The sequence below is a fragment of the Hyperolius riggenbachi genome, chromosome 4, assembly GCF_040937935.1.
Source record: "Hyperolius riggenbachi isolate aHypRig1 chromosome 4, aHypRig1.pri, whole genome shotgun sequence".
Taxonomy (NCBI): Eukaryota; Metazoa; Chordata; class Amphibia; order Anura; family Hyperoliidae; genus Hyperolius; species Hyperolius riggenbachi.
The window spans coordinates 491258517-491278002 of NC_090649.1; the positions used below are offsets into that span (position 1 = coordinate 491258517).

Genomic DNA, 19486 nt, shown 5'->3' on the forward strand with positions numbered 1-19486 from the left:
ATGAGAAATATGAGTAGTTTTTTTCATTTGCATGTTGACATCTCCATACATGATATCATTTTTCTTTCCATAATACATTTTTAATTGGTTGTTTTGAGGTCTAGATGTGTTGGATGAGTCAAGATGGTTGTCTAAAATGGTATTAAAGTCACCAATCACCATTCTATTACCTTTTTGCATTTTCCTGGCTAAATCAATTACTTTATTTTGAAAGGGTGTCTGTTTGGTGCATAGATATTAACCAGTGTTATTAATCTATTATTGAATTCGGCTATAAGAATTATGAATCTGCCCTGGGGGTCTGAATATGATTGATGTAGTGATGTGATAGAATCTTTATTCGCAATTATGACCCCTTTTTTTTGTTTGAGTTTGCAGAGGATTTAAATATGAGGAAATTTTGGATGTGTGAATTTAGGTGATTTTTTTCCACGTGAAAGTGAGACTCCTGGATGCAGACTATGGCCTCAATTCACTAAGCTTATCTACTGTCTTTAATAACTCTTCTAGAGTTGTTACCATGGTGATAAGGCATGTAGTATTCAGGAAACATTTTACCTCAGGCAAACCTAAACCTCTTCTGTCTTTAAGTTAACTCTTCAATCCTTAAAATAACTCCAGAGTTAAAGACAGGCTGTTTATTAACTGCGTGTGAAAATAACTATGGAGGAGGTAAATTAACTACAGAGGAGGTAAAATAACTACAGAGGAGGTAACTTAACTACAGAGGAGGTAACTTAAGGAATGAAGAGATAAGATAACTCTCTCTTATGTGGAGGTAAGTTTTCTCTTGCCTTCTTATCTCCAGCATGATCTTAGTGAATTGAAGCCATGTCTGATTTCGATTTAATAGCTTCCTGCCATAGCATTGATCTTTTAAATGAGGAGTTTAACCCCTTGCTGTTATTAGGTAGAATTTTCATATAGGATATATTAGAAATTTAAGCTCGGAGTTGTATTTCGTAGAGTTGTTGCTAGAAGTAAATCTACATCTATGTTCGAGACATGTTACGTTGTTTAGGTCAATAATATCCGGATATTTGGTACAGAGCATATTTAGGTGATGTAAATAACAATAAACAGAATAAAGAATAAAACAGGTAACAGAATAATAACAGAACATAAACTTGTCTCTATTGTTTTAACACAACAGAGTTCTGTGCTACTTCTATTGTAGCAGTATGTAACCTTTAGTTTTGGGCTTCTCAAATTGTAATACGCCCCAAAATACTAAAGATTTCGGTCAGTGGGTGGAATAGTAATTGTCTCCGGACTACTGAGTCTTGCAGGTAATGAAAAAAAGAAGAAAAATAAAGTCTGGGTTATACCTGTGAAAAAAAGTTACTTAAAGAGAATCTGTACTCTAAAATTTTTACAGCAAAAAGCATACCATTCTATTCATTATGTTCTCCTGGGCCCCTCTGTGCTGTTTCTGCCACTCCCTGCTGCAATCCTGGCTTGTAAATAACAGTTTTAGGCAGTATCTACTAACAAACTAACCAGCTTGTGATAGGCTCACATAAGCAGAGTTTGTGAGCCATACAGAGCCTGCAGGGGGCCTGCAGAGGGTGTGTATCGCTTCTATCCAATCACAAGCAGCCCTGCACATTCCACACATTCCAGTTTTAGCCTGACTGTGCCGACAGAAGAAAACAGATTAGATCATATAACAGAGATAACACAGTCACTGTGCAATTAGGAAAGGCTGCAGTAAGACAGAGGACATTAGAACAGGCAAATGAACTTATAGAATAGAAGAACTAAGGCTGAAAATTTTCTTACAGTCTCTTTAACAAATTATGGAGTAAATGAAACCGATAACACAACTCAACAGCAATAGCTCCTTGTAAGTCTGAGCCAATCAGAGCAAGATTGGAGAGTGAGGATTTAGTAAGCCACATATCAAGTGAACTTTAAGCTGTATGTGAAATAACTTTAAGCTGTAAGTGAGTTGTCGTCTTAAGGGGTTGAGTTTCCTCTTGATGGGACCGTCTCCCGTTCCGGATGGCAGCGAGGAGGTGAATTGCTAGCTGAGGAGGAAGGTGAGGTGCAGTTCTCAGAAGTTGGGTTCAGCTTCCATCCTTTGATTAGTGCGAGGCCCTCTGCTGGTTTCGTGATAATGATCCTGTCTTGTAATTATGAGATTTGTGGGGAAGCCCCATCTGTATTATATCTTCTCTTCTCGTAAACGTTTAGTGCATTCCAGAAAATATTTTCTTGTAGCTGCTGATATATCCACAAAGAATTTTAGCTTGTAGCTGCTGATATATCCACAAAGAATTTTAGCTTGTAGCTGCTGATATATCCACAAAGAATTTTATATTTGTAGTGGTTTGGGAGATCTGGTGGGTTTCTCATGATTGACAACAAATTGTCCTTAATGTGAAAGAAATGAATTCTGGCCAGAACAACTCTGGGAACCGTTTCCGGGAGGCCTTTTGGTTTTGGGATTCTATGAATTCTGTCTATTATAAGATCATTGTCTGATGCTGTGGGGATAAGCAATTTGAATAAAGTAATGGCAAAATCATTTAGATCAGAGACAGACTCCGGTATTCCTAACAGTTTAAATAGAATCTGTACTCTAAAATTCTTGCAATAAAAAGCATACCATTCTATTCATTATGTTCTCCTGGGCCCCTCTGTGCTGTTTCTGCCACTCCCTGCTGCAATCCTGGCTTGTAATTGCCAGTTTTAGGCAGTGTTTACAAACAAAAAACATGGCTGCTAACCAGGCTGAGAGAAGCTCAGTCTGTGACTCATACAGAGCCTGGAGGGGGCTTGGAGAGGGTGTGTATAGCTTCTATCCTATCACAAGTAGACCAGCACATTCCAGCCTGAGTGCCTGAGCCCGACAAAGCCTTCAGAGGAAAGAAGATTAGATTATATAACAGAGATAATACAGCCACTAGGAAAGGCTGCAGTAAGACAGACCACATTAGAACAGGCATAGGAACTTATAGAACTAAGGCTGAAAATTTTGCTACAGAGTCTCTTTAATGTTATTTCTCTTGGACCTGTCCTCTTGGTCTGTGAGTTTTTGTTTGACCCAGGTGACATCATCAGAAAGTTCGTTACGGGAATCTACTAACTGGTTATGGTCTGTGCGATCACCTAGTTCATCTACTGTTTTCTGTATCTCAGCAGTAGCTTTATTCATCTCTTTTTGTAGGGAATTTTTGAGAGTAAGAAGCATGTCTTTCAGGACATTTTCAGCCACAGCATTGTTTGTGGTTGGGAACTGAGCGAGGTAGTCCTCCTCCTCATCATCAAACAGTGTGTTAGCATTCTCTGCAGCGTATTTTTGGCTGGGCTGTGTTTTATGAGGGGTGGTGTTAGCAGAATCTGGAATCGGTCTTTTTACCGTCTCCCCCTTGTTAATACCCCCCCCCCCCCCCCCCTGTTCTGACTTACTTCTGTTTTGTTTGGAGGGGAGGGTGTCTCTCCCTGTGTTCTCCACATGTGTCTCCATGTGTTGTTTTTTGCTGCGACGGCCATCTTGCGGAGTCTTCTCCCATGCCCCATCATAAAAGTCTATGATCTTTGCTGGCGGGCCTGTCAGATGTTTTTCACGCATTTCCGCAGGGTAGGTTGTTCCTTGCTATGTGGAGAGGTCGCTAAGGTAAGCGGTGCCCAAATATTTCAGCTCAGTTGCCGGTGAGAGACGTTATCTCAGAGCCTGCTGCCGGAGCCCTGTCACTGTGCGGCCATTTAGTCACGCGGCCAAACCACGACTTTTAATTTTCAGTTCAGGTTTGCTTTAAGCACGTGTGTCCAGTGCTCACACTCGGGCAGCGGTTACCGTTGCCCTTCATGGCCAAACATTGGATTTCAGCCCAGAATTTATTTTTGGCCGCACTGGATTGTGTCGCTTGCAGAAGAGCCGGACTAGAATTTCTGTTTGAACCACAGATGTAGCAGATGGCCTCCAGTTTAAAGATCAAAGAGGCAGAAGTGCCGGCTCGGGTGTGACGCCACTCTGCGGGGAACGCTGCTTCCGCAATGCTTACAGCTGGGTGAAAGGGGTAGTGGGCTGAATCTCCAAATTAACTGAAAAAAATCATCTGTTAAAAAAAATACCATACTTTTTTTTTTAGCTTACCTATCCTGTTGTTTTTAGTGGTCTGTGTCAGATTTAGGAGAAATGTGATGTGAAAAAAGAAAAATAATATTTCTGTTTGTTTCCATCTTTACTGTTCCTCTATGATGCCAAAAGTGACATCACTTCTGCCCATATCTTTTTTTTTTTTTCTTTTTTTTTCAACCTAGCTCATTGTTAATTTTCCTTCCCTACTCCCACAAACTTCTGTCCCTCCCACAGCACACATCACCTAGACAACAGGCTTTCATAATTGTGTAAGGGCTGGAACCCAATCACTGCATCGTTTTTCAAGAGATACTGAAGCAAAAAAAAACAACTGATGTAATGATTTGTATGTGTAGTACAGCTAAGAAATAAAACATTAGGAGCAGAGGCATAAGTCTAATATGGTTTCCAGTACATGAAGAGTTAAGAAACTTCAGTTGTCATCTATGCAAAAGAGCCATTGAGCTCCACGACTTTCAAAGTCGCAGAGAGCTCTGTCTTCTGAAGCTTATTATCTCAAGTGTCTGACACTGTATTGTTTTTTTTCCTGCAGAGAACAGGCTAAGGGCTTGATTCACAAAGCGGTGATAACTGTTAGCACGCCTGTGAAAACCCCCTTAGCACGTCTAAACAAGCTTTTCGCGCATAAAACTTTACGCGCGCAAAACTTTATGCGCGTAAAACTTTACGCGCGTACTGCACAGAGCGCAGGGCGCTCCGCGCAAAGTGCCCATTAAAGCCTATGGGACTTAGCGCGCGTACAACTTTGTGCGCGTTAAACTTTAAGCGCGCAAAGTTAGCGCGCGATCTGATTGAGAAATCTGGTGCTAACCTACTTAGCACCCTGGTTAGCGCGTCTAAAGACTTTAGACGTGCTAAGTAGGATAGCACCGCTTTGTGAATCAAGCCCTAAATGTTCACTAGCCTGCTCTGTAAAATTATTTAGAATGCTGAGTAGTGTGCAAACTGCAAATATTGGAGAATGATGGAATGTTATAAAAAAAACAAAACTATATAACTGAAAATAAAAATATGAGAATTTTTCTTTGCTACTAATGTTCTAGTAATTATCCGTACTACCCAAACAATTCATTATATCATAATTTTTTTCGCTTCAATGTCTCTTTAAAACGTGCAAGTGCTGTGTGCAGCGATTCCTAGGCTGATTGCGATCTATGGTATGCTCTCCTATAGACTACTATTTGCAATCAAAGTAAACCTGCAGCAGGCAGTACAATTGCGCTTAAGTAGAAATTGCACCGTGTACGATCGCCGCTGTAGGAAAAGAGGTACGGTGATTACAGTAATAATCGCGGTGCACCGGCAATTTCCGGAACGCCGCAGAATCCCGTCCAATCCGATTTTCGGATCACATTGCTGTCTGCAGGAAGGGCTCTTACTGAGCTTAGTAATGACAATGTATAAGAAGTCTGCTTTTCCTTTAAGCGGTTTGCGCTTTCCTTGGGATTTTACGCATGATTGTCGGCTGCACAGAGAGATTTCAGTCTATATATAGGTTTCCCTTTCCAGTCTGCTTGTCATTGTTTATTTATCGCTTGTTTAGGCTCCTGCTGCTTTCCTTTACATTAGTAAATCATAAATGCCCATTACCGTGTGTCGGCCGCGCTGCGCACATCCGATGAGCGAGGCTGGGTAATGGCCCACGCAGGCGGTGCTAATGCATGACCTTGCCCATGTGTGCCCAGCATGCTGTGTGTGCATGGATGCTGCCTGCCCCTCCCTCCTGTGCCAGCCGATTGTACGCTCTGCAGACGACTGACCTATTCACAGGCAATCCCTGCTGGAAGAAATGATTGTCTCGTTTCCTTCTGGTTTTTGTCTATTTTTTTATTTTTTTTACAGTGTTGTGCCACCTCTGAAAACCTTTGACTTTTCAGTATGTTTTAGCGTACAGATATTTTTTTCATGATATTGATAGATAAAGTTGATAATGACAGGCCATCCTGGCCTGTCATTGGCAATGTGATTGCCCCAGTATGTCATCCGTATAGTAAGATTCACCAGGGCCTCATATTTGCTGGGTTCCATTGTGTAGCCCTGCTACCTTGCAGAAAAATGCCTTTACCTTTGGTATATCTGATATAGAGAAGGTCAGGGCAATTTTCTGCAAGGGGGCCATTTTCTGTGCACCAGAACCAGCTGATACGGGGTCAATCCAGAAAAGTCGTGCAGCACCCATGCTTGCGTTACGCTCATTGGAACGACTGTTTTGCGTATAATCCGTTTGGGTCCGTTCTGTTTAACTCCGCTAAACGGAACGATTTAAAGCGTGCTGCAGTGGTGTTAGTCTGTGGCCAGGCCCATGTGATGTGTCGTGATCTGATCTCCAGTATGTGAGTGGGCTGCAGTGGTGTCAGTCTGTGGCCAGGCCCATGTGATGTGTCATGTGATCTGATCTCCAGTATGTGAGTGGGCTGCAGTGGTGTCAGTCTGTGGCCAGGCCCATGTGATGTGTCGTGATCTGATCTCCAGTATGTGAGTGGGCTGCAGTGGTGTCAGTCTGTGGCCAGGCCCATGTGATGTGTCATGTGATCTGATCTCCAGTATGTGAGTGGGCTGCAGTGGTGTCAGTCTGTGGCCAGGCCCATGTGATGTCATGTGATCTGATCTCCAGTATGTGAGCGTGCTGCAGTGGTGTCAGTCTGTGGCCAGGCCCATGTGATGTGTCATGTGATCTGATCTCCAGTATGTGAGCGGGCTGCAGTGGTGTCAGTCTGTGGCCAGGCCCATGTGATGTGTCGTGATCTGATCTCCAGTATGTGAGTGGGCTGCAGTGGTGTCAGTCTGTGGCCAGGCCCATGTGATGTGTCATGTGATCTGATCTCCAGTATGTGAGTGGGCTGCAGTGGTGTCAGTCTGTGGCCAGGCCCATGTGATGTGTCGTGATCTGATCTCCAGTATGTGAGCATGCTGCAGTGGTGTCAGGCTGTGGCCAGGCCCATGTGATGTGTGTGTCATGTGATCTCATCTCTTTCATCCTGGATACATGAAAGAAATGTTGCAGCTGCGTAGCAATCCCTTCAATCTCAGAGCCACAGGTTCTAATATTCTAGTCATACTCAGAGTCCACTTGGAAACTTTTGGTCCCAGAGCCTTCTGTCATGCTGCTCCTACGTTATGGAACTCCTTACCTCAGCAGATCAGGACAGCTCCATCCCTGGACGTGTTTAAATCCAGACTGAAAACCCACCTGTTCAGTTTGGTATTTGCAGAAATTTAACTTTTGTTGTGTGAATACTTCATCCTACTACCAATTACTGAATCTGAGAGAGCCTAAGCGCTTTGAGTCCTATGGGAGAAAAGCGCTATAGAAATGTTATTGTATAGTATGTGAGCGTGCTGCCCTGTTCTCCAGCTGACTAGTAATCACCATGACTTGCTCTTCCAGGAAGATTACGATCGGTTGAGGCCGTTATCTTATCCCATGACGGACGTTTTCCTCATCTGCTTCTCTGTGGTGAACCCCGCCTCCTTCCAGAACGTAAAGGAAGAATGGGTCCCGGAGTTAAAGGAGTACGCGCCAAACGTTCCCTTCCTGCTCGTGGGGACGCAGGTAACGTGTTAAAGGGGAACTCTGATCTGGACAAAAACTTTCTCAGTGTGTTCTTGAAGTGGATCAAACATTGGTAAAACTGAACATGCCCTCAGATAGCTTCAGTTCTATCCCTTCTGAATTAACTAAGTATTATCAATTTTCTGTAGTGCAGTGTTAAAGGTCACCTCAAGTGAGAGGGATATGGAGGCTGCCATATTTATTTTTTTTTTAACCTCCCTGGCGGTACTCAGTGGCTGCGTCCGCGAGAGGGATTTTTTTAAAATTCAAAGTGTTTCTTATTTGTTAGCTAGCACTAGGCTAGCTATCTATGTGCCCCAAGTCCCCCGGCACCTCTCTGAACCCCCCCCCCGATCGCCGCCGGCTATATTTACCCGTTCACGATCCCACGAGAGCTGCAGCTTCACCAATTAGCTTCACTCGTCGCTATGGCGATGATTGGACATGATGTCATGACGTCATGCGCAGTTCCGATCCTGATCCTCCCCATAGCGAAGCTGGGTGCTGATTGGGAGGCTGCACCATCGCGGGATACCTGGGGGTACGTATAACGGCGGCGATGGGAGGGGACTGGAGGGACTTGGCGCACATAGTTAGCTAGCCTAGTGCAGGCTTAACAATAAGCAACAGATTTTATTAAAAAAAAATCCTCCCAGGGCCATGTGATCCCCTGTGGCGGCTAGGGAGGTTAAACAATACCAGTTACCTGGCTGTCCTGCTGATCTTTCATGCATCAGCAGTGTCTCAATCACCCAGTCAGAGTTTTAAAGGGTCTCCACGCTGTGTGTAGGCCTCCTGGGGGGCTCAGTAGCGTCGCTGTCCCTCAATCAGTTTCCTCTCGTGGCCACGCATCCTAGTTCCGCCTCCACAAATATTTTTGTAATTACGATTATTTTTGTGACAAAATGTTGTGTATTCTTGCAATTTTGAGTCATTATTTTGTAATTAGCTTCCTCCAATCGGAAGCCAAGCTGCGACCTGGAAGTACTTCCTGGGTTGCGTCTTAGCTTCCGATTGGAGGAAGCTAGCGGAGGTGGAGATCGGAATGGGGAGCCATGTAATGGAGGAGGCGGGGGAGCCATGTAATGGAGGAGGCGGGGAGGCAATGCGGAGGAGGCTGATTGACAAGCTGGCAGGTAAACAGAAGGTGGGCAACAATCAGATTGTTGCTAGCCTTTCGGTATTTTTCAGGGGGGACGGCAGATCCAGAAGGGGGGGGGGCTGATGGTGGCAGCAGAAGGACACAGAGGCACGCCATTGTGCAGAGAACATGCCACTGTGTCCTATTAAGATTTAGAAAATCTGCCTCGGGTTCTCTTTAAAGAGGAACTGTAACGACAAAACGGCCCCTGGGGGGTACTCACCTTGGGTGGGGGAAGCCTCAGGATCCTAATGAGGCTTTCCACGCCGTCCTGCGTCCCTTGGGGGTCTCGCTGTAGCCCTCCGTACAGCCGTGACGCAATATTTACCTTCCCGGCTCCTGCGCAGGCGCTCTGATGGCTGTCGGCGCCGAAGTAGGCGGAAATACCCGATCGCCGTCGGGTCTGCTCTACTGCGCAGGCGCAAGTTTCCGGCGCCTGCGCAGTAGAGCGGACCCGACGGAGATCGGGTATTTCCGTCTATTTCCGTGCCGAAAGTCGCCACAGCGCCCCCGCTGGAGCCTGAAAAGGTAAATATTGAAGCTACAGTCGGCTCTGTCGCTGGCTGTTCGGAGGGCTGCAGCGAGACCCCCGTGGGACAGAGGACGGCGTGGGAAGCCTCATTAGGATCCCGAGGCTTCCCCCACCCGAGGTGAGTACCCCCCAGGGGAGGTTTTTGTTGTTACAGAGTCTCTTTAAGGGAGCCTAAGGAAGTAATGGGGTAAGTACGGTACCTAAGACACTTCTGCTCTCGGATACACTTTAAAGAGAATCTGTATTGTTAAAATCGCACAAAAGTAAACATACCAGTGTGTTAGGGGACATCTCCTATTACCCTCTGTCACAATTTCGCCGCTCCCCGCCGCATTAAAAGTAGTCAAAAACAGTTTTAAAAAGTTTGTTTATAAACAAACAAAATGGCCACCAAAACAGGAAGTAGATTGATGTACTACATGTCCACACATAGAAAATACATCCATACACAAGCAGGCTGTATACAGCTTTTCTTTTGAATCTCAAAAGATCATTTGTGTGTTTACCTTCTGTCCCCAGCTTCTCTCATGCACTGAAGTGACAGGCTTCCTGCAGACAGCTCTGCCTGTGCCTGTGTTTGTAATTCCTCAGTATGTGTCAGCCAGCTACTTTCACAGCCTAACAGAGGAGGATTTTTATCCAGCTCTCCTTCTATCACTGATAAGATAGCAGAGATGCTGCTGGCTTATGTAAATAAAACACACACTGGAGTGTGCAGAGAGGGGCCTGGAGGGGTGTGCATAAACAGACCAGCACAGAAGAGTTGGCAGCCTTCCAGACACAGGCCGACAAGTCTGACAGGGGAAAGATACATTGATTTATTACAGTGCTAGTAGAAAGTGCTGCAGTAAGGCAGAGCACATTAGAACAGCTTTAGGAACTTGTAGGATGGTAGAAAAAACGTTGTAATTTTTGGTACAGTGTCTCTTTAAAGAGAGTCTGAAGCCAATTTAAGTACTTGCATTTACCTGTTATTTATGCCTTCAGTACAGTCAGTCTCTGCTGATCGCCGCCTCTTCCCGCCCCAGTGAAAGAAGACTGAGGGGGCGGGAAGAGGCGGCGATCGGCAGAGAGTGACACGAGTAGAGGCAGCGCTACAGCGCTAAGCTCTGCCTCTATCAGGAAGTGATTTTTGCCCCGGGGATTTGGGGGGGTATAAAACCCTCGTTCTGCCGCAGGAATGCAGCGTTTTAGCACTGCTCATATTCCTTAACATAAATAAAAGGTAAAAACAAGTATTTAAATTGGCTTCAGACTCTCTTTATCCAGCCCTTACCCTTAACCATGCGTCCCCCATCCCTCCTCCCACGGTTAACATTAAAGAGGAACTTTAGCCTAAACAAACATACTGTCATTAAGTTACATTAGTTATGTTAATAAAAATAGATAGGTAATGTAATCTCTTACCCACCCTGTTTGAAAAGAACAGGCAAATGTTTGATTTCATGGGGGCAGCCATCTTTTTGGTTGAAAGGAGGTGACAGGGAGCATGAGACACAGTTCCAACTGTCCTGTGTGCTGTTTACCCCTCCCAGTTGCTAGGCAACGTGAATAACAACATAGGAAATCCCAACATGCTTTGCACAGTGTCAGGGAAAAAAAGCCCGGGCAGTTTTCTTTGATGGGGCGGAGCTTAGCTTTTGCGTAGCTAAAAATAACGCTTATGTAAGAAAAACAAAGTTCTGATGCGGTGAAACTGTTAAAGAAACACCAAGCCTTTTCAGTGCTGCTGAGTAGATTTTTAGTCTGGAGGTTCACTTTAACCACCCACTTCCAATGGCTAACCTTCACTGTCCCCACTGCCGCAAAAAACAAAAACTAGTCTCACTATGTTTATCGGGTGCCACAATTCCCCCTCCTTACCGAGTATTTAATGGTGCCCAACTAGCGGGGGACCAAATTTTCTGCTTTCGCAATGGGTGAGGGCCCCCCGGAGATACTGCGGCATTGTACGCTGTGGGCCCCCCGGAGATACTGCGGCATTGTACGCTGTGGGCCCCCCGGAGATACTGCGGCATTGTACACTGTGGGGCCCCCAGAGATACTGCAGCATTGTATACTGTGTAGCTGTGATAATATCTGGATGAGCGCTTCAGCTGCAGTGAATATATCGGGGTCAGCTCGTTCCGTCTGCTGGTGTCGGCTAACGTTCTGTTTTGCTTCTCATTAAGCGCGTTATTAAAAGCGCCTCTCCGCGGAGGGCAGCAGGGCAGCGTGTCTATGATCAGCCGTGATTCCGCTCTTCCTGCTCTCACGTCTGCCTTCTTATTTTCCATCTTCAGAAGTAAAAAGAAAGTCATATTATTTTTCTATGCTTTGCAGATCGACCTCCGAGATGATCCTAAGACTCTAGCGAAGCTGAATGATGTGAAGGAGAAGCCCATTACTGTGGAGCAGGGGCACAAGCTGGCCAAAGAGGTAAGGTGACGCTTTATGCTGACGCTTCCCTGCGCCGCTTAACTGGAACATTTTACAGAGAATGGAAAGTTTCCAGAAGTTTTAATACTTTTGATTCCCTCCTCCTTTTTATGAGGATTATGGTGCATATCTGGGAGAGCAAAATAATGGTTGTAAACTGTTTTATGTAGTCCAGAATCGCTGCTGCATATCCTCAGCATGGTTCTGCCAGATTTAAAGAGGAACTCCAGTGAAAATAATGTAATAAAAAAAAGTGTTTCATTTTTACAATAATTATGTATAAATGATTTAGTCAGTGTTTGCCCATTGTAAAATCTTTCCTCTCCCTGATTTACATTCTGACATTTATCACATGGTGACATTTTTACTGCTGGCAGGTGAGGTCAGAGGAAGAAGAGGCTGCTTGCTTTTTTAGCAGTTGGAAACAGCTGTAAACAGTTATTTCCCACAATGCAACAAGGCTCCCACAGTGTGATGTCAGAACCATAGTCCTGACATCACACTGTGGGAGGGGTTTCACCACAATATCAGCCATACAGCGCCTCCTGATGATCCGTTTGAGAAAAGAAATAGATTTCTAATGTAAAAGGGGGTATCAGCTACTAATTGGGATGAAGTTCAATTCTTGGTTACGGTTTTACTTTAAGGTTGCTTTACACTAAAGGTGGCCGTACGTCAGGCGACTTGGCGGCCGATTGACCACCTGATTTGATGATTATAATCAGATTGAATGAAAATCGGTGCCGCCAAGAACATGACTGTTGGACAATGCGACCAATGTTGGGTCGAAATTGATCCCATGTATCGATCAGACATGCTGCAAGATGCAGGGCTGGCTCAATCAGGTTCCGACGTACACATGGGAATCACACACACGGCCACGTTACGCCAGCAACCACGTGTGGCGTGTGTATGCGGACGGACTGCGGAGCCAGTGGCGGACACACAGCACGTGGCAATATTTACCAATCTGCTGTAGTGCACCTGTACAGTAGAGCAGACCTGACGGAACTCATGATTGGCTCCTGATCACGTGATCACTATGATCACTATTGGCAGCGGCGGTCAGAGGGGAAGAAGAGGATGGGGGCTCATTCTCCTGACGTTTCCCCGGCGATCATCGCTCCCCTCCACTCGCTCTGATGTAAGTGCCGGGTCACGGCTTGATGACGTCATCAAGCCGCAACCCGGAACTTAATGGCAGTGCGAGCAAGGATGCCGGCTAGAGCTGATTATCGCTGGAGCCTGAAAGGGGAGTGAAGGCTGCTGGCTATGGGGGGGGGGGGGACCCGGCCACACTATGCCTAGCTAACTATACTGAGGATCCGGCTGCCTGACCCCACCCCCCTCTTGTAAAATGGCCTGGTCCCTAAGGGGGGTTAGGCAGCCGGTCCCCAAAGGGTTAAGCTAGCGTGTGTACATAGCTTTATAGTTCTGTTTTCACCAGTGCCCCAGGATCCCCTCTCCATAGTTTTCCCTGCTCAGATCCAGCGATTTTGCAGTAATCCCATCTATCAGTCTTTATTAGAAACACTATGGAAAATGTATGGCTGCTATTGTGGTAAAACCCCTCCCACAGTGTGATGTCATGACCACGGTCCTGACAGTTTCCAGTCTGTGAACCTCGTTGCATTGTGGGAGATAACGGCTATTTCCAACTGCCAAGCAAACAGAATCTCCTGCTGTGCATAGATCTCTCAGTAATGAACATTCAGTACAGATCCCCTGACAGAACTAAAGCCGTCACCACCTGTGATAAATGTCAGAGTGTAAATCAGGGAGATGAAAGATTTTACAACGGGCAAACACTGGCTAAATAATCTATAAATGAATATTGTAAAAAATAAGCAATTTTATTTTTTGTTAAATTCACCAATATATTTCACTAATGTTATTCATACTATAGTTCCCATTCATTCTCTAAAGGTTTTACTCATACAGGAAGCGGTCAGCTGATCTCCAGAAAAGTGCTGCTACTTCTCTAGAAAAATTGAAAGTTTTTTTTGTTTATTCATTTGCATCTTTTTTTTTTTTTATTATTAAGATTGGTGGTGGATTTTTCTGAGCAACTTTTAGGAAAATGAAATGGTGTACAATATTGTCAATTTCTTGATTTATAGACCTAAGCTATTTTTTTCAGTTTTCTATCTTTTTTTTTTAATAATTGGGGAAAAATTGAACACGTGTGCGCGATACAGTGATTAGATTTTTAAACTGTTACACTCAATCAGAAAAATAGTTGTAATTCTTGAATTGAAAAGAAATGTTACAGACTGTATGGTGTGTGGCCACATTGAGTGTATTCTCCGCGCAGCGCAGGCAGGACGACATCCTCAGCTCGCAATCATCCGCTCTCGCCAGCCGAATGGGAAGATAAATTGTCTTTTAGGAAAAATTGTCACATTTCAAGGACAATGTATTTCTCACCATCTTTCTTCTTTCTGGGTAATTTAGCATTACCCTGCAGATAGTTATCCCGCCAGAGCTCTGACTGCGACGCAGGACTTCTCTTCACCTCCAGCGAGCAGAAATGAGCAGATTTCATTTTTATTTCATTGGTAAAAAGCATTTATTTACTACCTGAATATCCATAAAGTTAACAAATAGCACTATGCAGAACAAGGCCTGGAACACATTAGGAATTGATGCAGCGCTTTAAAATCGCCGTTGTGTGCAGCGATTTCTAGTAATTGCAATAGCGTTTCCTGACGCTTGCAAGCGTTTATGATTAGCAATTTTTTTATTTAAATAAACTTCATTATACTTACCGGTTGGCGGATGTCTGGCTTCCGTCCGTAGCCCCGCCCCCCAAAGTGCTGCAAAATCACTTTGAAAGGTGATTTATATACAGCGTTTATATACTTTGAGCAAAATGCTGCATGTCCTGCGATTGCCCCTAATTGCAATTGCACTAGTGAGTGCCCCCCACCCACATACTTTCACTAGCAAAGCATTTCTGGGAATCGCCGTGGATCCCAAATGCACCCGAAATCGCCCTAGTGGGTTCCATCCCTTACTCACAGTAATTCCGCCACACATAATCTAACACACGTAAAGCAGAGATGAGGCATGCAGGAGGCGGGGTCTGCTCTTTACAGGAGAATACAGACTCTGCCCATGTGTACATTGTAGGCAGGGCCGGGCCGAGGCATAGGCTGGAGAGGCTCCAGCCTCAGGGCGCAGTGTAGGAGGGGGCGCACAATTCATTCAGCTGTCATTCCCCTATTGTGTCTGAAGCAGAAAGAAATAAGAAAAGGTGATACATAGCAGCGACTGCAAGCCATATAACTAGAGATTAAGGTGTTGTGGGCCCTGTGGCCCTCTTAGTCTAATAGCAATCAGTGTGTGACAGCTGGGGTGGGAGGGATGGAGGGGCGCACTTTGGTGTCTCAGCCTTGGGTGCTGGAGGACCTTGTCCCTGCTCTGATTGTAGGCACCCAGTAACATTCGAAAAATCTGACCAATGTACCACTCTCGTGTTTTAAATTTTTCCCCAATTATGAAAAGAAATGATTGAAAACTCTGAGAAAATTGCTTGGGTCTTTAAATCAAGAAACTAACAATCTATCCCGCACAGTTCAATTTTCATAAAAAAATTAGAAATTTCCACCACTCTTTATCACCTTATATTGAAAAAAATGGTAATTCTTTCAGATTTCTTAAACAAATTTTTTTTAAAAAAAAGCTTTCTACTTCTGTACAACCGATTTGTTTCTATTGATTTGTCGTAAAACTGGATCATTTTATTGAATCGTGTGTGGCCACCTTAATGGTGCCTGAATGCGTTTACCAGGGAACCAAGCACCACTTTTTTCTACAGTTTCACCTGATTTCTATTAGCTATAGGAGCTGCCATATTCCCCCCTCCCCTTCTAGCTGCCCATTATTTATCCAGGGGAAGGTGTGAAGGTAGCATCTGTGACTTCTGTAAACTCTTTGACGTAAGGTGTCAAATCCATCCACCACCCCCATTGCTGATTTAAAAGCTTTTGTTTGCTAATGTGTGCAATAAAACAATTACATTAGCCCTTATCTGCCTGAAATTTCTGTGGTGGGGCAGGCCTCGAAGTAAGGTGATAAAAGCCTCTGCTAAACATTTAAATGTCAAAAAAGAGGTAAAAGTGAAGGTTTTTTTTTAAATAATGAGCCACATTGTTTGCATGCATCTTTAATGTGCTATTGAGATACCCTGGTTGCAAAAATGGTGCTTGGTTCCTCTGAGTAACTACCCGATTTTCTTCTCCACAGATCGGGGCGTGCTGCTATGTTGAGTGCTCGGCTCTGACACAGAAAGGACTGAAGGCCGTGTTTGATGAATCCATTATTGCTATTTTGACTCCAAAGAAGCACCCTATGAAGAAGAGACTGGGCTCCAGGTGTATAAACTGCTGTCTGATCACATGACGTGCTGCCACGCCCCCTTCTCCTCCCCCCGTGACAACACATGGTACGAGCCTGATGCACAACACAACTTGTACCGCAGCTGCACAAAGATTTATTGACCTGCTTTTTGCAAACATAATGTTTAGCAGCAACACATGGAGGACATGATTGTTCAGCCATCTTCCGGAAGATGCTGTTTCTCAGGGTATCATTTCTATGGAGGTGACCAGTGTGCTTTAAATGCCCCATCGCCCGGACGCGCTCTTCCTCTGCATCATCCTGCTATCTGCTTTTGTACGTGAGGTGTTTCCGGTTCCTGTATATCCAGAATGGGGCCAGGAGGAGGCTGGCCAGGTAGCCCAGAGTGGCCCCCAGTGTGCAGGAGATGGGCCACACCTGCAGGAGGGACACAAAGAAGAGCATGGTCATTCATAATCAGCACTATCATACTGAACAGGGACGATGGGCCTGCTTTTATGTTAAACAGATTCTGTGACTCTGACACTTTCAGATTTCGGTGACACTGAAGCGAAAATAAACTTACGAGATAATGAATTGTATGTGTAATACAGATAGTTAAGAGAACATTAGTAGCAAAGAAAAGGGTCTCATATTTTTATGGCTTTATTTACAAAAGCGTCATTCTGTCATATTTGCAGTTTTAAAACCACACTCTGTATTTTGAGCAGAGATAATGAACTATTGAACTTTCCTGCAGTAAAACCTTATCTCAAGCTGCCTCTCACCGTTTCTTGGCTATTCAAAAAACAGGACTGAGTTTGACTAAATTGGTTGAATAGCTCAGAGAAGCTAATAGCACAAATAACAACTCAAGTCATTTTTTTTTTTAACTCTTCCTGTACTGGAAAACAACAAGAGACTTTTTTTCTTTGCTACTAATGCTCTGTTTGCTATATGTACTACACACAGTGGCGTTGCTATGGTTTGTGACATCTGGTGCGGTAACTCATGGTGTCCTTATCCTAAATAAGACCGCATCACATGATGCCTGTGTGCAGGCATACACTATTCAATTTTTTAATAGCTTAAGATCTGCTGACAAACATTGACTCTAATAAAACTCAGGCATGGAGACTGTGCGCACGGAGTTGAATATTAACTTCTACTGATGTTTACATAGCTTTCCTCCATAACATACTAACAAATAAATGGTTTCTGCTCCCTAAAAATGACCTTAGACTACATAAGAGATATTAGATGAACTATAGTCAGACAGTCAGTGACATGACTATGTACTCTGTAAAGTGCTGCAGAAGATATCAGTGCTATATCAATACATAATAATAATAATATGGTAGGACATTAGACTATGGCTATGGTAGGATTAGATTGTAAGCTCCTCTGAGGACAGTCAGTGACATGACTATGTACTCTGTAAAGTGCTCAAGAAGATATCAGTGCTATATCAATACATAATAATAATAATAATATGGTAGGACATTAGACTATGGCTATGGTAGGATTAGATTGTGAGCTCCTCTGAGGACAGTCAGTGACAGGACTATGTACTCTATACAGTGCTGCAGAAGATGTCAGTGCTATATAAATACATAATAATAATAATATGGTAGGACATTACTATGACTATGGTAGGATTAGATTGTGAGCTCCTCTGAGGACAGTCAGTGACAGGACTATGTACTCTATACAGTGCTGCAGAAGATGTCAGTGCTATATAAATACATAATAATATGGTAGGACATTAGACTATGACTATGGTAGGATTAGATTGTGAGCTCCTCTGAGGACAGTCAGTGACATGACTATGTACTCTGTAATGTGCTGCAGAAGATGTCAGTGCTAAATAAATACATAATAATAGTAATATGGTAGGACATTAGACTAAGACTATGGTACGATTAGATTGTGAGCTCCTCTGAGGACAGTCAGTGACATGACTATGTACTCTGTAATGTGCTGCAGAAGATGTCAGTGCTATATAAATGCATAATAATAATATGGTAGGACATTAGACTATGACTATGGTAGGATTAGAGTGTAAGCTCCTCTGAGGTCAGTCAGTGACATGACTATGTACTCTGTAATGTGCTACAGAAGATGTCAGTGCTATATAAATACATAATAATAATATGGTAGGACATTAGTCTATGGCTAATGACCCGTCGTCCCAAAAAATCAGACGTGTGTATGGGCCTAAAGAATGACGTTTCTCTCCCATCCTTAGTGAAAGAATATTTAAAGCTAAAATGGCACATTTTGGGGTGTCAAAATGCAGCTCTGCTGAAGTGGCATCTGCTGTCACCCCCCCTCTAAAGGCAACATGGTAACATCCTGGTGCGCATCGCACTCCACGCACCTGAGTTACAACGCCAGTGACTGACTACACATACAATTCATTATCTCATACGTTTATTCTTGCTTCAGCTTTGCTTTGCCATACATGTATCTTGCCATAGATCTTACAAGAGATGATTGTGAAGATGGACAAGTCACTAAACTTGCACCCTTTTCTTATCATAAAATAATTGGCTGGTGGAAAGATGATCAATTAGTTCTGAATTTGTTCTAAATCCTCTTTGATAAGAACTCATGGAGAAACTGGATATTTTGGATGGTCAGTCTGATACTAACATTTCTGAGTTGATGCAAATTTTACGCAGTTTGGAAATAGAGCAGGGTTTATTTCCAAGCTACACAAAACTAACATCAGTTTGGAACTCTTAGCAACTTGCTGTCCATTCCTACGTCTGACAATTTAAGTCCAGGTGTTCTGATTCCAGGCCTCTGATTGGCTGGCTACGATCATGTGATTGGTCTTAGGTTCGGCTTCTGCAGATTCTAAAACAGTGTTTCTCATTATCATTACAGTATGTATCCCTTGATAGATAGATAGATAGATAGATAGATAGTGTTTACCAGGATCAGCCATGATGAGGTTAACATCATCTCCAGTACCACTCAGTTTGTTTTAGGAGTACATGTAGTCCATGGCTAATAAACAAGATGGGCAATATCTTCACAAATGGATCCGCACCATCTAAAAACAGTATTTATTTATTCAATCTTCATATGCATTGTCACAGACCTGGCACTTGTTATGCTCTTTTACTCTTTTATGAACATTGAATAAATAAAATACTGTTTTTAGACATTGAAAATCCTTTTGTGAAGATATTGCTCTGGGCTCCCATAAACTCAAGGCCTGCAACCTACTAGGAGAGCTTTTTTGAGCACTTTGTGATTTGAAAAAGCTCTTGCTAATGTAATGCTAAATGAACGAGATGGGGGACTGTAGATATGATCTTAATCTGAATCCATTATTCTTAAAGAGAACCCGAGGTGGGTTTGAAGAATGTTATCTGCATACAG

General features: G+C 43.7%; 2 protein-coding genes across 2 annotated transcripts in view; one reads left to right on the forward strand and one right to left on the reverse strand.

Annotated features, from left to right (window-relative positions):
• Window positions 1–19481, forward strand: part of RHOQ (ras homolog family member Q) — a 41500-nt gene extending 22019 nt beyond the window's left edge. Inside the window, exons 3-5 of the mRNA XM_068233037.1 lie at window positions 7497–7661; window positions 11657–11752; window positions 16001–19481. Of these exons, the coding sequence (XP_068089138.1) occupies window positions 7497–7661; window positions 11657–11752; window positions 16001–16156 (417 nt within the window). The 3' untranslated portion in view covers window positions 16157–19481. The remainder of the gene's footprint in view (window positions 1–7496; window positions 7662–11656; window positions 11753–16000) is intronic.
• Window positions 16225–19486, reverse strand: part of PIGF (phosphatidylinositol glycan anchor biosynthesis class F) — a 48812-nt gene continuing 45550 nt past the window's right edge. The window contains exon 6 of the mRNA XM_068233036.1: window positions 16225–16531. Within this exon, the coding sequence (XP_068089137.1) occupies window positions 16418–16531 (114 nt within the window). The 3' untranslated portion in view covers window positions 16225–16417. The remainder of the gene's footprint in view (window positions 16532–19486) is intronic.